This window comes from Mixophyes fleayi, chromosome 11, assembly GCF_038048845.1.
Source record: "Mixophyes fleayi isolate aMixFle1 chromosome 11, aMixFle1.hap1, whole genome shotgun sequence".
In the NCBI taxonomy this organism is placed as follows: Eukaryota; Metazoa; Chordata; class Amphibia; order Anura; family Limnodynastidae; genus Mixophyes; species Mixophyes fleayi.
This window is the reverse complement of record NC_134412.1, coordinates 75,631,217-75,652,577: the sequence shown is the minus strand read 5'-3', so window position 1 is coordinate 75,652,577 and position 21,361 is coordinate 75,631,217. Positions and strand designations below refer to the sequence as shown.

At 39.9% G+C, this 21,361-nt stretch overlaps 1 protein-coding gene across 3 annotated transcripts in view; it reads left to right on the top strand.

Annotated features, from left to right (window-relative positions):
• PRKCZ (protein kinase C zeta) overlaps positions 1 to 21,361 on the top strand; it is a 137,084-nt gene that overhangs the window by 84,718 nt on the left and 31,005 nt on the right. For all 3 annotated transcript variants that reach the window (XM_075189590.1, XM_075189592.1, XM_075189591.1), the window contains 3 exons: positions 11,675 to 11,760; positions 13,663 to 13,794; positions 18,364 to 18,436. In XM_075189590.1, coding sequence (XP_075045691.1) covers positions 11,675 to 11,760; positions 13,663 to 13,794; positions 18,364 to 18,436 — 291 coding nt within the window. The remainder of the gene's footprint in view (positions 1 to 11,674; positions 11,761 to 13,662; positions 13,795 to 18,363; positions 18,437 to 21,361) is intronic.

Genomic DNA, 21,361 nt, shown 5'->3' with positions numbered 1-21,361 from the left:
CTATCACGCAAATAATGATTTCTCCCAACCTGGAAGGTTGTGGTTTTATGTGACTACATCCCACCTGCAGACGCACTGGGGGGAATTGAATTGACAGCGAGTTTTTTTTGTTTTGTTTTTTTAAGACCGCGTTAAGTCATTTTAAAGCTTTTTTTTTTTTTATATAATTTTTCGAGTGGGTTAACTTTACCTGCGATTCAATTCCATTTTTAACACTCGTGTTTTTTTTTTATGAAACGGTCCTCTCGCGCTCCAGTAGAAGGTCTATTGAAAGTATAGGGTGTGCAAGAGGCAGCCGCGTTAAAAGCTATTCAATTGTTTTTTAACACGGCGCGTTAAACAGGCCAATATGCTGATTAATTTCACACCTTGGGGTGTGATAAAAATAAAAAACCTCTGAAACACTATTTGAAATCATATAATCGTGAGAAAGAAGAAGATAAACTACGTTTATCACTAATGCCTAACATGTAAAAGTTTATTTTCTTGTAAAGAAAAATAAATAATGAAATAAAAAACATAAAATAAATAAATAACAATCACTAATTAAATATATTTATGTATGTTTTTGGTACAAATATGTTTGCACTAATGTGTTTTGACATGGTGTAGATGATTCTATAGTAAAAAATAGTTAAATAAAAAAATATGCTTAAAGTACTGTAATGTAGATATTATCAATGTGTAATGCAATCTAATGTATGAAAATGTATGCAGAACTTTTTTTGTGTGTTTATACATGACCACGTTAAAACTCTCCTAAAAACTCGCAAACACAATGATTAACGCGCGGGGGCAGCGTTCCCTGATTTTCAATTGAATTGCACGAGTTTCCACGCTGCGTTAACTAAAAACAGTCGCTATAGCAGTTAAAAACCAGCGGTTGATTCTTACAATTTGGTATTCAAGGCTGTATCTTGTATGTTCAACACACTCCAGTCCTAAGTTATGTAATCTGTTGCGGCAAACACGTTGGAGGCACAACTTTTGTCTGGCATAGAGGTGGGTTTGATAGGTGATTTTGTGCCCCTATTGTGTCATTGGTATACACTGATATTTCACACTGTCTGTATCATTCTGCCTCACATTGGGAGACTGCCCCTGTCACAGACAGACTTCTCCTTTTTCTAACAATCACATGAGGTCATAGGTCACATAGTCCGTTGCGGTGGACATTCTGGTGATCTGATTGGCTATAGGTTGTTTTATCCCCACCCACTACAAAGCTGGGGACATGCAGAGAAGCAGGCGATGAATAATTATAAAAGGTGCTCGGCCACTAGTCAAATGCACCTCAAAAAAAGAACTCCAACCAGAATGAGTCGCACTAATTCAAAATGTATATTGGTTACTACATCACAATGTGCACGTGCATATGACCTTGTGCATCCACCCAAGTATTCCCAGCTGCACTCTGTGGGGAGGTGGGTAGCTTGCTCTGCCAGGGGATGACTTAGGAGACCCCCTTAATCCACGCAGAACCTCTCGACGGACATTAACACGACACAGCATATAAGTAAAAGCCACCGTGTTGCGTTTATTAAAGGAGAAAAGCTGATGGGAGATGAGGTTTAAATTTAACCTGTTTATAGAATGACAAAATTAGAAATTTGCAAACTACAATTTACAGTTTAATTGCCAATAAAGTAATTTGTCATCCATGTCAATCAGACAATATGCTGGTTTAAAAGTCATTATCTATCACATTACTATCTCTCAATATTCAGATTACATGTCCTACCACTCTTGAATGGCCACCCAAACCAAACCTGGCTGCCTGTCAGTAATTACTGCTCATTGTGGAAGAATGCTATTCACTAGAGGCCTAATTATTAGATAAAGTAGAATGTAATTAATTAGGAAAGAATTGGATGAAATGGGATCGTTTCAAATAAAGTAAGATTAGGTAGATTAACCTATCTCTGGCAATATACCCCGAATCACAAAATGAGTCGCTAAACGCTGGGATAGAAGTTTCCTCCATTCATACAATGTTATGAGCATGAAATTACAATCTGCACCACATCTACAGTCACACCAGAAACCTCTCGCACACTGACCAAGGAATGCAAACAATTTAGTACCATTGAAGAATGTTGGGTACCCTTAGTATACTTGGTTGGTAACCCAGGTTACATGAACTTGGCAGCAATACAGTGCTTTCAGTTGGTTTCTTTAGCAGCTCTACAGAAGGATGCATTAACCAACTGAGTTTAACACTATCCCTGTATGAAGGCGGAATGTGATGTAGCAGTTATGTACAGATTAGATCTGCACATATATCTGTCTCTTATAATATATGTAATGTATGTGTGTGTGTATATGTATTGTGTGTGTGTGTGTGTGTGTATATATGTGTGTGTGTGTGTGTGTGTATATATATATATATATATATATATATATATATATATATATATATATATATATATATATATATATATATTCATTCATATATTCAACTGTGAACAGCGCCGGTGCTAGGGTCCTTGGCGCCCTAGGCACACTGTGAAAATCGGCGTCCCCCCGCCCGCCCGCAGGCACACTTTAAATATCGGCACCCCCCGCCGCAGGCACCCTGTCAAAATCGGCGCTTCCCTCTCCTCCCCGCATCTTTCCTTATCTTACCTGCATTAAGCTGCTCCTCTCTGCTCTGTCTTCTCCCCTCCACTCACAGACACTGTCGGGCCGTGATGATGATGTCACGCCCGACAGTCAGTGAGCGGAGGGGAGGAGACAGAGCAGAGAGGAGCAGCTTAATGCAGGTAAGATTCATAGCCCCTTTCCCCCTCCCCCCCCCCCCCCCCCTCCCCTCCCCGTGGATCTCTCGGAAGCGTCGCACAGTTTTAAAGGACAATAGTCAATGTTTTTTCATTTTGAGGCGCCCTGCAGAGCCCGGCGCCCTAGGCAATTGCCTAACCTTGCCTAATGGGAGCGCAGGGCCTGACTGTGAACACTTTTCTGTCACTGTGGAGCCTGGACCCATGACTTATCAGTAGTGTATGCTGCAGCGCCATTTTGTTGAAGCTAGTTCTATGGCTACACCAACAGAAAGTGGACCGATAGCTAGAAAGGATTGCCTTACAGACACACACAATGTGGATTGGTTGATTCATACACATGGGTGGGGACAGTGAAGTCACAATAACTCACTTTCTGTTTTTTGACCTGTGACAGATCCTATGAGGACACTGTCCTAAAGATGTGGAAGGAATTGCAAAGGGAAAGTCAGCTGAACAATGAACACTATACATGCGTGTGTGTGTGATAGATAGAGATAAATATATATATATATATATATATATATGTGTGTGTGTGTTATGGATTGTATAAATCAATATTTGAAACTGTATCTCCATTTTTGTGTTGCTTCTCTGGATCATGATTGCTTGTTTTCCATACAGAAATATACATCTATCTATAAATGATAATAATCAGGTGGCTATTGAGTTTCTGTACAATCATCTTGTTACTGTTTAAATAGGTACTTGCTGGGAAGTGTCAGAAATAGAACTCTGAGAAGAATGCACCAATAGGAGATAGTGGATATATTTCACACCAGTCAAGCTGCTATGACACCACATTGCTATAGAAACAGCAATTGCCGGATCCAGTGTGGCCAGTCTAATAATAGGTTTCAGGAGACAAGCGTGCATACTATTTTTAATGTCATTAGTCTTCATTAAAGTGTTTTCAAAATGAAATCGCTACCTTGCGATTTGGTTTAAAAAACCCAAAATAAAAATGCAAAAATCCAATGGACATTTGTTGGTTGGCGGCAAAGTGTTCTCCTGTTAATGCTGCAAATGCTCTTTGTACAGTATTTGGTAGTTAGTAGGATATGTTGGAACTTTTGTCTTTACCTGCTGTTATATAAGAACATAGTTTGACTGAGGCAAAGCTTTGCTAATGGGCATTTACTGATGGATAGAAACCCCTTTTTAAAATGATTGTACTGCCGGTAATATGATTAGCCAAGATCTCCAAGTGTATGGCGCCATCTAGAGGCTATTGGTACGTCCTGCACCATTATGTCCTTAAGGCAAAATGTTTGCTCACCCATAAATAACCCAGCCATATAGGGACTTAAAATACAAAAAATGATACAAATAGATGATCGATTAAAATACAAATAATTGAATTTTATGCTTGGTTATCAATTTTAGGGAAAATTAATTTTCTTGTTGTTTTCTGAGTTATAATAGTGACCTATTTAAGATTTCCTTTACCTTTTTCCTAACCAAGAGAACATGACCATTCCTATTAAGTTAGACGTTTCTCTGTCATGTATTTCTGCTATTAAACTTGGCAGAATAAAGATCTGGAGAATTCTGCTTGCGGGTAAAACCGCAGCGGAGAGCTGGATGTCTGACATGGCATGGTCTAGTGGCTCTGTTTCATTTTACTAGTCAAAGGATGGGTGAGGGAGAAGAGACATAATTAATTCAATATTACACATGGTTGATATAATTCTATTGCCGTTAGCAGCCACACAGAGTTCTGGCCAACTGTGAAGAATTGTATCTGTTCCATCTTAAAATCAAAGGATGTACAGCAGAGTGTGTGGGGTTATATAGACATACATACATACATACATACATACATACATACATACATACTCTGCACTCCCAAAATACACAATAAGTGCTGTTTTACTTTTCTTTATTAAAATAGGGAATTGCAATATATTAAGTTTACCAACTCACGGCAGAGTCTTCCATCTTCTGGCCATATAACTATATAATTGTATATAAATAATATCAGAAGGGGTACAGGATAGAAGGAGGAAGGAGCCAGGGTTGTCTAGTTCATATTGATTAAACCACATTAAGAAGATACACTCCTGTACATTATTCAAGGATTCTAAGTCTGTCATTTCAGTAAATAATCTTATCAAATAGGAATGTGCTTTAACACAAAAAGATACATATTATATATTTTACAATATAGTGATATTTGTTGCATACTTACCAACTTTTTTGTCTTACCATCCGGGAGATCCTGAGGAGAGATAAAGGGGCAGAGTGTGGCGAATCGCTTCATGTTGGCCCTGATGACGCGCAGTTCATCACAAAATGCGTCATGGCTTCCTAGTGAAAAATGCGTCATGGCTTCCTAGTGAAGTGGGCAGGAGGCAAGAGAATTGCCTGCTCTCCCAGGACTCCGGGACATTTACCCAGCATTTGTGAGTCTCCCAAACATTTCGGGAAAGTGGGCAAGTATGATTTGTTGTGTTTTCAGTTTGGAGCCATTTGTGGTCCACAAACCACAATACCCGCCCCCCCCCCCCCCCACCCCCCTCCTGGGCTTACACTATGCTCTGTCACCATTCTGCAGCAGGTTACTGAGTTAGGAGGGGACTGCAAAGCCACTGTGTGGATTACACAGAGTCAGTGATGTCACAGCAGCTCTATTGCCTGCAGAATCCACTTTTTTTTTTTTTTAGGACTAAATATGTGGAAGGGGCTTCAGCTGTCTGCTACACAGTAAAGTATTGCCTTTCTTGCAAAGTGGCAGTGGAATGTCGGGCTAACCTTGAGCTAAATATTTTACCTTCATAATTCATGCCTGAAAACAATGCATCTTCCAGACCATATATGCTGCCCTCAAATACGACAACTGAGCTCAGGATTGTGCATTGTACATTTGTGCTGTAATTGTACGGAATATTTGTTGTTCTCTAAGGGCACTAACCCCTTAAGTGCTAAGGATGAGTGGCACTTGGTAGTTATTATTTGGTGATGACCAGCCAACAACACTCTACACTACAGGAAACATTAAGGATGGGGAAGGGTTTTGCAATGCACAGATCTACTTGCACTCAGGGAAACTCAGGGATACCCTTGTATAAAAGAGGGGAGCTCTCTTTCAAACAAGGTGCCCCATTTGTAGTTATTTATTGGTGATTACCAGACAATGATGCCATACACTACATAAAGCAGTCGTGGGGTTAGAATGCCCTAGTTTCCCCAATACTGGCTTCAATGAACTCAGGAGTACACTCACTGCTGCAGTTTGTCTAGTTTCCAAAACGGTTATTTCAATGTATACAATGGATAAACATTTCTCGTTTCTTTTGTTTCTGGCTCCTGCCTTCCTCCACAGCCTCTAACTCTCTCGCATAATATATATATATAATATATATAGAGAATGACATCATTCCCTGCCCAGTGCAGCTCACAATCTAATTTCCCCTACCACACACACGAGCGCACGCACACACACACTAGAGCCAATTTCATTAGAAGCACATTGACCTGCTATTGCTCTTTATCTGTACATGAGCTATCTCATCCTGCACACGGCTTCTATTTCTGAGGTCATGATGAGATCCCCAGTGGACAATAAATCACTTGGAGATTACTTAGAAGATATTTCAGATCTCTTTGTGTGGGCGTTGACTGCTTTACTACTATATTGCATCTGAAAAACTCTAATCCAACCGAGAAGGAACATTTTTATAATTTTTTTTTATGGATTATCCATAGCATATATATGGTAGAGGGAAGGGGCGTGCAAACACAGGGCATGTTCACACTAACGTGACTCATGTAGGCCTGCAGAAACACACGCCTGTTACAGGGCAAGTGCAAATACACGCTGATGATGATTACTAATTTACTCCCGTCTTGCATCAGCCCCAATATGAGGATCACGGCATACAAGCAACTTGCTTGTTTAAAATTGAAACTTGTGTATTGTAAATAGTAATAAACCCCTACTACATATAGCTCTCTGGCCTGTGGCTCCTGGAACTCCTCAGTGACTTCTAAGATCAGTATCATTTAGAATAGAGGGAACATCACAATTGTCACTAGGTCTCTCAGGTAGGTGCGCTCCATGTACGCCTAATTATGTCCCACTAGAGAAACCCGGCGGTAACCGATTTTAAATTAAACTTAAATGTAATGACTAAATTACTTTATTAGCAGAATTCAATAACTTTACGCACTGCATTACATGTATACGTTCTTCCATCGAAGTTACATTGCTGGACATGGTCGCCCGCAAGATGTGCTGATATATGTGGTTGCAAATAACTGTCACAGTGTCCAGACCACCCAGCAGGTCACATGTTCTAGGTCACCCAGCAGGTGCACAGGAAAAGTTTCCTTACTGTCACAGTTTCCAGGGCAACTAGCAGGCGCACAGGTGTATTGTTAAATATCACATTTCCCAGAGGACAATGGTAATTCATTGTTGGAAATTGTACTTATGCCATTTAATATATAGATGCTTATGTGATTAGTGGGGGAAAAATCTATGTTTTATAACAGTACTATAATGATTTGTTTTTCAAAACGACTAAAAGTATATGTACCCAATATGTAATATGTGTATAGATTTCAGTGTGTGTGTGTGTAAGTGTAAGGAGGTTCTCCATCCATTATAATACACCCGCACACGATTCAGTTTGAACTGCTTGTATGGTTGATCTTCAGTGAATTATGTGACACAAGACAGCAGTACACTCCATATGTAACTGATATTTTTTAATTTTTTTTTAAATACATTTTATTAGGAACATCGTATCTTGAACAGCATTACAAAATATAAAACTTTTGAAAGGTACAATAGTAAGATGACAAATGCACATACAAATTTAACAGTGTATATAGTACTCTTTCACATAGCTTTTACAAAACAAGTTTAGCTTCATACAAACATGGTACCATGAAGATGTTATTTTGTTTTAAATTATACAAATAAGGGGGAAAAGAGGGGGGGGGGTAGGGGGGAGGGACAGGGCAAAAAAAAGGGGGGAGGAGAGAGAACAGATTGGGAGAGTTAGGGAAGGAAGGAGGAGTTCACACCTTTATATTATTAGCAGGAGATAATAGTTCAATCTAGTATTTCTAGTAATGGATAGGGTTTGACTAAAATTGGGGCAGAGGTTGGTTGCAATACGAAGCCCAAGGAGACCAGACACTGTTGAAGGATACGGAGGAGCCCCTAAGCACGCTGGTGATATGTTCCATCTGATAAGTGTGTTAAATCCGACCACATACCATTTGGAGCGTTCGAGGAACGGGGTTCTTCCAGTGGGCACCTATTTGACAGGTAGCTGCGCTGATTATATGCCGAAGAAGCTTATGGGTGTGTGTTGGCAGGTCTGGGAGAGGTAGAGGCAATAATACGTGCTTAGGATCGGAAGGCACAGGAGTATCGAGGACAGCCGTTGCTAGTGCGAGAACTTCTGTCCAGAACGGGCGCAGTTTGGGACAGTGCCACCATGTGTGTATGAAGGTGCCTGTATGACCACAGTCTCTCCAACATGTTGGATATAACTGATATTTTACAACAGTAATATTACTGTTCTCTAAATATAAATGATGACCTCATCACTCACCAGATATAAGGGAATTATTACAGGAGCTTCCACAGTCAGGAGAGCAGCTCTCCTAACATTATGCTTTCATATGATTCCAGCTGAATAGAAGTAAATTCACTTAATTTATCCTGGCTTTAAATCTCCATCGTTTGCTCTTAAATGTCAGCCTCTTCCATTTTGTGGTTTGACATGGTTTCCAAAGCAGTAGATTTACAAGATAACCAATAATAAATATGCACTTTCCCTGCTGTTGCTATGGAGTTTAATATCTAATTTTGCTGCACTGCTTATCTGTGCATGCCCTTAGGAAGCCTTTGTATAATTTAATTTCCAAGTTTGTGTAAAGTGCGGTTTCTATATGAACGCATCTCCCTCCCTATTAGTGTGCTATGGAATCGTACCTCCTACAGTTGTCATAAGGATTTTTTTTTTATTTAATTCTTTCAATGCCCAAACTACTCATTTGGGAATTGACAGATTATTGAAGGTGTAGCATAAGCATATATAAAGGAAGGATTTTGCACATTCTTTTTTTTTTTTTTTTTTTTTTTTTTAAATTAAAAACTAGTTCTGATTGATTTTAATTCAGGATGTGACACTGTACTATGCCGTTATCTTATGCCTTTCACTTTTCTAGTTTGAATGGCAAGTTTAAGCAATGCACCTGTCCACCCCAGTGTTTTTCCTGTATCCACTGATCTTTAATATGCTGCTAGTTGAGCCTAGAGGGTTTTAAGGTAATGGTATACCCAAGTGGAGTAGTTCTACTACTGGGGTAGTAGTATTTTTTGCCTCTATGTGATGGTTAGTGGGATACATATCATCATTATCATCACCAATTATTTATATAGTGCCACTAATTCCGCATCGCTGTACAGAGAACTCACTCACATCAGTCCCTGCCCCATTGGGGCTCACAGTCTAAAATCCTTTACACACACAGAGACTAGGGTCAATTTGTTAGCAGCCAATTAACCTTCCAGTATGTTTTTGGAGTGTGGGAGGAAACCAAAGCACCCGGAGGACACCCACGCAAATATGGGGAGAACATACATATTCCTCACAGATAAGGCCATGAATTGAACTCTGGAATTGAACTCATGACCCCAGTGCTGTAAGACAGAAGTGCTAACCACTTAGCCACCGTGCTGCTCAACATATTTGGATGCTGGTATTCTAGAATTAGCGGATATCTGATGTGTTTGTAGACTGGAGTGTGCAGTTTGCCCATGTTAATGCTTACTGCAGTGTTTAAGAAATAAATGAAGTCTGCAGCCAAAATCCATTTTTAATAAGTTGGGATAGGGGAATTCATAACCTTTCGTGAGCAGCTTTTAGATCTCTCTATCGCTATATTAAATTTGTCTTTAATGTACTACTAATTAACTACTGCTTAGTTTATTAATGGGGAACTCCAGCTACAAAGAATACTAGCGTCAAGACAGATTTGTTTATTTCTGTTGCTGTAGATAGGAAAACGGATCTGATCAAATAAAATTGTGTCCATTGAACAGATTTGGCCTTTATAGGTCTTATTCAAGAGCAAATATAATTTTAAAAAATCTGCCCGGATGATTGTTGGGGGGTGGGGTCCCCTCTAAGGGCCTCTGTGGTGTCTTATAGGAAAATTGAGCTATTTATTATCTGTTAAGGACACATGCAGTCCCAAACACATAAGCATAGCCTAAAATTTTCAAGAATTCATCTGGCCATTCGGCCCGGGTAAGATATAGCTATAAATATTATTTAATCCGACTGCTTATTTAGCTGGATTAATTATACTTTTATCTGTAAGTTATTTGCTGCTTGTTCTTTAGAGATAAAACCATCTTGATTTGTGTATTAATTTCTCTAGTTCGGTATTCGGAACATTTGCTAGCTTCATGGGAAGTAGCTTAACCTCAATATTCAAAATAGATATGGATCTGAAATAACATAAAACTAAGGGGTCCCTCCGTGTTTTCTGGATTATGGATATGTGAGATCATAGTGACTCCAGATTCAGATAACCGCGATTTATCTGAACCAATGTAGTGCTTTGTAAATCTTATAAATGAAAATCTGTTGGGACCAGAGCGTGTTGATGGCTTCAGTTACTTTATAGCAAAATGACTTTCCTTAGTTAAAATCATTGCATCTAGGGATTCAGGGGCAAACTGAGGATTTGTAGAAAGGGGTTTCAACGCCACGCCGCCAGTGGGCGTGACCAGCATGCATGGCTGCTCTCCAACTCTTCCTATCCCCATAATATACATGGGCAATTTTGCGTGCACTATTGTTAGATGCACACAGCTCTCCCTTTTCAAGCAGAGCCGTGTGAAGCAGAGTCCAGCCACCTGTATTATACAGTGCCCCAGGCTTGGAGGGGGTTTCCAGGCACTTGGAACCCCGCCCCCCTGCCCTTGGTTTGTCTATGGGATTATATAAAGGTGACAAGAAGGAGTGCAACGTTTCACAGGAACTGGACAGGAACACAAGAGAACAGAGATCATTTTGGAAAACAATCCCTCTAGAGTGTTGAGTCCTCTTAAACATTCCGTAGTTCACCGATGTAAACGTAGCATTTGTTAGTGCTAACTTTGTGTCACTTTTATTGCTGTTTCAATTAAGTTTCCATTTTGCCCATATGATAATGAGCCTGGCATGTAAAAGGCTACAATTTAGGCAGGATTATAACTTTTTGTCATGTAATTCCAAAGAGTTTTTTTGTTTTTTATAGTCTTGTAATGGTGTAGTATGTATGCGTGAAATGTGTAAGGTTTTTTGAATCCAGGGTGTTCTTCACTTGACCGTGCTAAAGGGTCTACAATGCACTCAATTCCTTCATTTATTTCCATCAGTGTTGTGTCCATGTATGTCTCCTCTAATTGCATGTAATTATTAAAAAAAAAAAAACATTTTGTTCTATTTTACCCATGAAATACAAAGTGCTGTAAGTGCTCTATTAATGTCTTTTTCCAAGACGCAGTGTTGTTTGCTTAGACCTCCCTGGGTGAGGTTATACTTTTTTGTCTGTGGGTGCACTGTTCCTTTAAAAAATCATGTCGTCTTCCCATTTCACCTGTTTATCCACCAGCGAGAAGTCTCTTTAGAAAGGTCTTTCAAACTAGAATGCGGTCATGTGAGGGTGTGGGAGGAGGATGGTGTAAGAGGGAAGAAGTGGTAGATCTGGAGACCGTCATGGAAAGCTCTTGCCATAGAAGCGCTCTTGCAAGCATCAGCGTTCTGCATTGATTATTAGAAAACAAGCTGGATTGTGTTCCCGTTTGCAGGCAGCTTGCAGTGCTGTGCCTGGTACTGCTTGGCTTAGTATGCTTCTCCTTTACACGTTTGTTTTCTTCTTAGAATCAATCTACCGTCGAGGGGCCAGAAGATGGAGGAAGCTCTACCGAGTGAATGGGCATCTGTTTCAAGCCAAACGCTTTAACAGAGTGAGTGATTCATGAAAAGACGGCTTGCTCCGTCTCCGGGCTGCTTTTGTTACTGCCCAGCTATTGATTCCTTTCATCAGATGAAAGTGCTTTATTGTAAATATGCTATTGTGCCATGCTTATGCTCCTGTTCTGTGTGTGACTGTCAAATTCCAAGGCCAGGGTGGGTTGCAATGAGATCTGATCTTGCAGGAGCTCAAATCGTTTAAAACCTACTCTGATTCATTCTGGTAATGTAACATGGATTTCCCTGCATGGTTTCCTGGTGAAGATTGGTAAAAGATGTTTTGGGTTTTTTTTTTTGTACAGAATAAATGTTGTAGCTATTGCCTGTTCTATACATGTAATGGATTCATCACTGCCTTGTTCTGGACAGTACTCACTTTTAGGACTTTTACGGTTTCACGTTTTTGCATGCTATTGACTGGGCAACAGATAAGGGCCTAAAATATGTGATAATGGTATCATTCTGGCGCCAATAATGCTATTACAATACCACATTATAGCCAGATGACAGCTTGACACACCCTCCACTAATTTACCATGCACAGTACTTAGGATCATTAGAGGTAGCGATAGCTTAAATGCTATTTCCATTTTGTTAGATTCTCCAAATTTCCATGTTTTTTCAGAACTGAATATTAAAAAGGGCATGTGGTTGATTTCAGCAAATAAGGGTGTGTGGGGGGAGCTATTCTTTATAGAGGCTTCTAGGCTATGGGTGCTTGAGTAGAAAATGATGAGGGCTAGGAACATGCATTCCTTTTTTAAAAAAAAAAAATAAAACCTTTAATTCAAATATATATTTGTCATGCATAGAATCATTAGTGTACCAGTTGCCTGCACACAGAGGAAGCAGCCATATTGTGAATGGCATTTATATTCAGGCTTTCAGCTCGCTAGCAACAAGTGCCTAGTGAATTGATTGGCTGCATTCCCATGGATGTTGCTTTAGCTCAGGAACTGGTTGCATTCACGTTATTTAGGCCACGAGTTAAATTTTATAGGTATTCTTAGATGTTACTGATTAACCTTTAATAAGTCGCACATTTCCTTTGATGTAGTTCATAGATGGCAACTGTCGATTCTAAATATTTTCATAATCCGTCTTTACTTACATATAGTCATATAGTGGTCAGGGCATGTTTTGGGGTATGGTTGCCAGATTAGAGCATTGCATATAATATAGATGTCCCTGACCAGCCACAAAATACCCATGGAAATTTCTAGTATATATATTTATTTTAAACGGATATCTCCGTTTTATATACACAGCATTCTGGGAATTGTAGTTCAGCAAGAAATAAATCTTCAGATCTTGCGGGTACTTTTTAATCATGTCCTGGTGATGATGGACCCTGGTTACAGAAATCCGGGACAGGACGTAGTAACATCCCATGCAGCTTAATGTGGAGGAATCTAGACAATGGCTTGGACACATTAGTTTAAACTTCCACACCACGGATGAGGAACATATATTGAGGAGCGCACATGGACATTTAAGCTCTCAAGTGAGACGACAAAAAGCACAACAAGAACTTGCCCGTTTGCTAAATAAATAGCTAGATCAGAAATACAGAAAGGGCGGTACGATGCAATTTTTAGAATAGCGTTTCACACATTTTAATTAAAAAGACGTAGTACAAAATTATGTAATCTATAAATTGATTATCTATAATAATTACAGCTGGGGGAAAAGCAATTAGTGCTGGGGCAGATTCATTTGTGTAATTCCTGTACACGATAGAGCATTTTCTTTCATGTTTTACGTCACAGTGGATAAGCCACATCTTTGCCTCTTTAGCTTGTTGTACATGTCTCTGTTTAGATATGTATATGTAACTGATAGATTGCCGTTGGCACATAATCACTGTGTATAGTAACGGTATTCTCCATTTTCAGAAAGCCTACTGTGGCCAGTGCAGTGAAAGGATATGGGGCCTTGGGAGGCAAGGCTACAAGTGTATCAACTGCAAGCTGCTTGTCCATAAACGCTGTCACATCCTCGTCCCGCTGATCTGCAAAAAGCATATGGTGAGTGTCGTTCTAGTGCATTATACGGCTGTAGTTTGTACGCCACTAAAATGCATAGACCGCATCATTGCGGTGTCCTGCTGTGCAAAGCTGGCAGGGACTTGCACCAATGGGCTTTCAGCTGTAATTGCAGCTACAAGTGCTTCTACCAAGTATTCAGACAAGGGGATGAATATGTATGTAATCAATTGTCTTTTTTTATAGTTAATATTTGTAATATCAATAAAATGTTTGGTTTATTTTTTTAGACTATTTTGTGTTGATTAGAGGTCAGCATGAATAGATACTTTTTTAGTTAATGAAATTAGAAATTATATAAAATGCCTAAGGGGGATTCTTTTTATAGCCGTGGTGTGTCTGCCACCACTAAAATCAGTATGTGTCATTACAGTCAAAGCATTTAATTGTGAGACTAGGACAGGGAGCAAAGAACAGGGAAGGGGGATGTAAAAGTACAACAAGGGGATTGGAGCAGCATTCAGGTGAGAGAATATGACATGGTGAAGTGAGTAGGAGGGATGGGAGAGGGTAGGACAAGGAGTAGTGAGTAGGAGGGATGGGAGAGGGTAGGACGAGGAGTAGTGAGTAGGAGGGATGTGAAAGGAGGACGAGCTGTAGTGAATAGGAGGGATGTGAGAGAGGAGGATAAGGAGTAGTGAGTAGGAGGTATGTGAGAGAGGAGGAGTAGTGAGTAGGAGGGATGTGAGAGAGGACGAGTAGTAGTGAGTAGGAGGGATGTGAGAGAGGAGGACTAGGAGTAGTGAGTAGGAGGGATGTGAGAGATGAGGACGAGTAGTAGTGAGTAGGAGGGATGTGAGAGAGGAGGACTAGGAGTAGTGAGTAGGAGGGATGTGAGAGAGGAGGACGAGTAGTAGTGAGTAGGAGGGATGTGAGAGAGGAGGACTAGGAGTAGTGTGTAGGAGGGATGTGAGAGAGGAGATGTAGTGAGTAGGAGGGATGTGAGAGATGAGGACGAGGAGTAGTGAGTAGGAGGGATGTGAGAGAGGAGGACTAGGAGTAGTGTGTAGGAGGGATGTGAGAGAGGAGGACGAGGAGTAGTGAGTAGGAGGGATGTGAGAGAGGAGGAGTAGTGAGTAGGAGGGATGGGAGAGAGGAGGATGAGGAGTAGTGAGGAGTAGGAGGGATGGGAGAGAGGAGGAGTAGTGAGTAGGAGGGATGAGAGACGAGGATGATGAATAGTAAGTAGGAGGGATGTGAGAGGAGGATGATGAATAGTGAGTAGGAGGGATGTGAGAGACGAGGATGATGAATAGTAAGTAGGAGGGATGTGAGAGGAGGATGATGAATAGTGAGTAGGAGGGATGGGAGAGAGGAGGATGAGGAGTAGTGAGTAGGAGGGATGTGAGAGAGGAGGAGTAGTGAGTAGGAGGGATGTGAGAGGAGGATGAGAAGTGAGTAGGAGATATGCGAGAGCGTAGGACAAGGAGGAGAAAGACTTTGATAAGAGTATGACTAGGAAAAGGAGCATGGTTAAGGTTAGAGCTTGGCAAGGAGAAGCAGCGGGATTTCAGATCAGAGAGAGTCAGATGTGGAAGGGGAAGATTATGACAGAGAGAAGGGGAAAAAAGTTTCTGCCAAGGACTTCAATGGTAAACGCTGTTCGCTGTGACACTGCGTGCACAGGCTCTTAAGACATCCCACTGTTATGGCACTGAACCCAAATTATTCAAGAATGGTTAAGGCAAGTGGTTATTTATTCTGACATCTAATGATGGACATAAGCCGAGATGGGACCCAGACTGATCTGCATGTACCATATTAAGTTCAATTTATTTCTATTGAGCTTCCTGTAGTAGCCTGTTGACCTGATCTTACTAGGCTACTGTAGTTCATCCATGTTATCATTATTAATATATTTGTGTTGACTTACCGATAAACCACATTTTAATATTTTGTTTCCAGTCAATCAAAATGTTCTAAAAGTCAGCCAGCATTAAATAAATATTTTCTTAAGTCTTAAGGTTCTTGGGTCTCCGTACTGTTTCCCAGTGATTAATAAAAAGTGCTGTTTTGTTTGTTTGTTTTTTATTTTTATTTTTTCTGTTCTTCAAATTTTGATTATCGTGTGTGTGTGTGTGTGTGTTCCCTGAAATCTAAATATATCTATTTTTATATAGATTTTATATATTTGGGGGAGCACTCTTATTCTCAGCGTCCACTAGTTGATCATACATTAAGGCTTGGTTATAGGTAATTTCATTGGTGGAACTGCGTAACCAAGTCCTGTGCTCATCTCCCATCGGAGCATTTGGCTAATAAATTCACAAAAGGAAGAAAGCGTCTCTCGTTTTTCACACTCCACGATTGTGACTTTCCCTGTCCAGCACCACTTGTTACCATGGCAACCCATGAAAGTGGGAGACGGAACTTTGCGTGCCAACAGAATTCCGTGTATTCAGTTGCTGGACTGTGCAGCAGCCACAGTTGTGTACAGTTGTTGTTGGCTCAGACGCAATCTCTGCTGTTGCCTTCAATAGAGTGTTGGTTGTGAAAGCAGTTCCCTGGGATTGACGATGGAGATTTTGGGTCTCTGGATGGAAAACGGATGCTAGGAAATTTAGCTGTGACAATTCTCCAGTAGCTCACACAAAAAAAAGTTGGAGATTTGCCCTGTGGACAGATCCAGCAAGAGAGAATAAATTAATTAATCTGAGAGCGATTCAACGAGTTTAATGGCAAATGAGGTTAACATAGTGCTCCTAAAAAGAAATAAAAGTTGGGTTATCGTTATTTAAACATTAGTTCTACCTGGTCGAGTTAAACGGCTACTAAGCCGAGAGCCAAGTTGCCGTACTTATCATTTTACTGCAGCAGAGATACAGATATTTCCTAACTGAATATGGATCTGCATATATAATATGAACAAGCTTGCTCCAAATCATTGTGCAAGTGACTGTGTACTTTACCCTGAGTGATCACTGTCACTGCTTGATGTCCTACTTGCTGGGTCATACATCTGTTATATGGACTTCTCTGTGTTAACCCCCCCCACTAAACTTAAAATTTAAATTGTCCCAGTATTAAAAAGAACATAGATAGTAAGCAGTAGATAGATAGCGATAGGTGGGGGACAGCGATAGTATGTGGAATCTCGTATTATGTTGGTTTGACATTGTATGTTCAGTTGCTGTGTTATGTAGATTATTAAGCACATTTGTTGCCTGTACAGGATTTTGGTGTGTCCTGAGTGGGAGTCTGGTGTGTCCTGAGTGGGAGTCTGGTGTGCATAGTAGAGAGTGCTTGTCTCGTAATCACAGCCTGCGTATGTCAAATGTCTATATATTCATATATAATAGGTTTATTAATGCTAGAAGTTTAGACCCCAAGTTTTGTGCTGTTATTTTAAGTGATCCACTCTTCACATTGTGACCACAGAGCAGATTATTGGATCAGTTGTTTAACACTTAGGAGCTCATACAAGATTTCAAGCTACTGGTACCAATAAGCAAAGCTTAATGTACACACCATCCCCACCATTTACCACCTAGTATATATCATCCGATTCCATGGAGTATATCGCTAATCAGGCAGCTCCAGCACAGAGTGGTGTTTTTATGCTATTTGCCAGTTACTTTAACCTTCTGATTTGTTTGTTTTTTTGTCATCTTTGTAATTTCCACGGTTTTTTTTTTTCTTTTAGATACAATTTTTATTCTGTGTGTCATTCCCACTTTCTCCCAGCCCCTATATATAGCAGAGATCAGTATACACTACCTAACAGACGTCACATTTATTAACACTGTATTCAAGTCTATATGAGCATTCCTTCCTTTAAACAGTTAACAGCAATGTCTGTTCATAATCTGGTTGTGCTTTAAAGTAATTTTGTTTATTTTACTTTAGCGTCTCTCTTTTCCCAGCCAGTTTGACTAGCCCACTGTACACTAAACAACGTTGCCATTTATTTATATTTTGCATTTCCTATTCCTTTATAAAAGTGTCTATTCTGTACCCCAATAGGTTATACAAGCTGTACAAGGTGCTCTTCCATCCTTATATTGTCTACAGACCGACCACCACACTGGGGAGTTGGTCCTTTGTTCTGTGACATTTTCTCCCTTATTTTGACCGTAACTCTTGTGTTTAGTGATCCTTATAGTCTACATCAGTATAAGAAAACATGATGCTTTTATAATCCCAATTTCTAGATGTCTCCTCTTTTGTGCAGTCTCTGCAGATACATGCGTGGCTTTGTCTTTTCAAAGAACTGGATGGGGTTAAGAGTACATTAATAATCAAGATGTGCGCAGATCAGCCATCTGAACACAAGCCGCCTTGATGAGTCTGCTAAGGAGCAGACATGGCCGTTAAGATGCAGCCCACGTTCTGCTCCCGCTCTTGTATCTGCCAGAGCATGAACCTCTTCTGAAAGATTTGAAGATGTTTTTTGAGCTATTCATTGTTATGATGGGGCCAGCACATTAAATACAGCATCCAGTAGGGAAAAATCAGAGAAGCTTTTTTTTTTTTTGTTCCTTGCTTTATTTTATTTATTTTTTTGCTCTGCTTGTGAATGTCTGTAACCTGTAGCTTGTGTCTGTGTCACAGGATTCGGTCATGCCTTTGCAAGAGACCAGCACGAATGACGAGGGCGATATCCCCCCTGAAGAAACAGGTGGATGTAAGTTGTGCATTGGCCTGTGAGAATAACCTGTAAACCCAACGTGGGTCAGGAACTGTAATTTAATTATTGTGTCTGTGGTGGTAACATATATATATTTTTTTTTTTCTATTTTTCCACTTGCCTAAAGCAATTTGAAAGCTATTATAGAGGTCTTTGGGTATCAGACGTGAGCGAACACATCAAGGATTTATTATGTGGCTGAGTGATTTTGTCCTTCTACTTGTTCATTACTTCTTGTCATTGTCCGTTCTGGCTCATGAGTCACAGTAACTACAGGGCTCACAATTTTCCTTTATTTAAGACACAAAACCTATCCGTTCATTAACACTTATTAAAATTGTGCAAGTACAACTTATGTGAAAGTATAGTATGTTTCTGATAGAAAAGGGCTTGCGGATGTCTTTAGTTTTTTGTTTGTAGAATTTTGACTTGCATTTAAAAAGTACCCCCCAGTCTTGCACTTAATTAGTGTTTTCTTATTAGAAGTTTATAATCAAAATTGTCTTTGTATATGAGACAGTTGCAAGTAGCAATAAAAACAGTTGTTCCTAAGATGATGATAAACTCTGTTTAGCTAATGTTCCTGCACCCAATTCCTGACCTTGTCCTGTTGTTTTATTGTACATTTTACTGTACAAGTAGTTCATAATTCATTTCACTCGGGAGAACAGCAATGAAACGATGAATAGAGACTTGGCGTCCTTTTACATCGTTGTTTGAGGTTTCTGCAGTCTCGCTGCTACAAGCCATTACTGATCTTGTTGAACATAATCGTCCTTTCACGTTAAAGAAATTTTGAAACTGCCTATTAATCTTTGCACAGCAAAGACTGTGTCCTTGCCGTGATGACGATACACAGTACATTAGTGTGGTGGATTTGTGATTCAGTGAGGGGCGCATCAGCATGGGAGATGACATCACTGTGTCTAGGATGTGTAGCTGCTGCCTCTATTTCCGTGAAGGTTAGGGTCACAGTTCTAAGTACATCTATTTTTAATGCTCGTATATTTCAGTGACCACAGTCATGTGAAAAACACCCCTCAAATATTTCGTTTTGCACTTGACACTATTACAGTATATATAGTTTGTTTTAATTTTGAAGTAAATATTGCTGCAAGGCCGATAGACCAAAGTGTGTGTGCTATAGAAGTGATAAGGAAAAGTAGGTAAAGAACTGGACCAGCAACCGTTCTCTTCCAGGAAACGATAGTTCGTGTAGACTGGTGCCGTAGACAAGCTGTTTATACGGATGCTGGAACTTCTTGAACACTCGTGTTTGTAGAGCCCACTCTCATGTGTCCACTTTTCTTCCTGAGAAAAGCGCTAAAGACATTTTACGTGACTTCATACATGTAATATTTCATTCAGCTTGTTGCTGGCCTGACACACCTGGGGGTATATTTACTGAACTGCGGGTTTGAAAAAGTGGAGGTATTGCCTATAGCAACCAATCAAATTATAGTTATTAATTTAGTGCATTCTACAAAATGACAGCTAGAATCTGATTGGTTGGTATAGGCAACACCTCCACTTTTTCAAACCCTCAGTTCAGTAAATATACCCCCGTGGACTTAAATGTATTTATTCTCAGATATAATAAATACATATTGGTAGTCTCAAAATATGAAATTGTGCGCCTGCACACAATGGGGGCAGCTGTTTTATGGGATAAACTCATGTGCATGAGAACGAAGCTTACGTTGGCATCTAGTGTCCTCGCCAAGTGCTTCACGCCTCAGTGATGTCATCAACCCTGAGTGAATTGATAGGCTGTATTTTCATGAATAGGACTTCATCCCACAAAACCGTTTCCTGCCCTGTGTAGCGTACTTGAGTGCACTTTAATAAACACTGCTACTTTTTGCAAAGCGAACCCATCCCTTTCACTCATTGTAAACCAAACATTTTGTGAATGCCATGTATCGATGAACTAGTGATGTCACCTGAATCTTGAGTCGCTAATTTCTACTGAAATTATAGATCTTGGTCTTTGTCCTTGGAAGAGCATTCAAAGCAAGTTCACAAAGCCTCCAGCAGCATAGTGTGCTATGTACATGCTGATCTCTCCTGTATAACACCATTATCTTTTACAGAAAATGTCTGTAAACTCTGAAGAAGCATAAAACTGCACTGAGTGAACCTATCTGATATGTTCTCTTTCTAACCCACTCCATAGACCCTTCACACATATTAGCATAGCTACACTTGAGTATAATTTTTATTCTAATTAGCCTTTAACAATATGTCTGCAGATACCCTTCAGGAGGTTCCAGCAGCCATTTGTATAAATGAGCTGTCTCACACTTGCCCTTGCCAGCTCTGCTTTCCACACTTTGCAGTAATCTGGTCCCTGGCTCTCTTCCTGGCATGATGCACAGCGAGCCGGGGTCTTATAATGGCAGGAGGTTCTATTGATGGACTGAGAAATGGCTTCCTTCTGCTTGTCTGAGACTGGTTTCTTTAGGAAATAAAAATTCATGATATTTAACACTTTGGTACACACAATGTGTATTCTCAGGTTAATTAATGTAATTTATTTTTATGCTATGTTCCTTTATGAAAGTTTGCATAACATCTTCAAGGATAAATTACTTTGCAGAAGATTTTCTAGAAAATGGTTACATTTAGAATGTTTTATGCACAGTACACTATGGTTTTCTCACTTGCTTTGGTATGTGACCTCCCAACTACTGTACATCAGTTTACAGCATATCATGTTTTTATAAATCTATTGTATATCATAGTTTCCCAAAAACCTTGCAGCACTTGATAGTTGGCATAATAAATCATGCAAAAATCAAATCTTACTTGCTCATGGTAGCTTTACAGAGGGAGAGGGGAAGGGCTTAGACAAAAATAGCTACTGGGACTCAGAGTGGAGATTGATACTGTACTGTATACTGTAGGTGTACTATCAGGTGA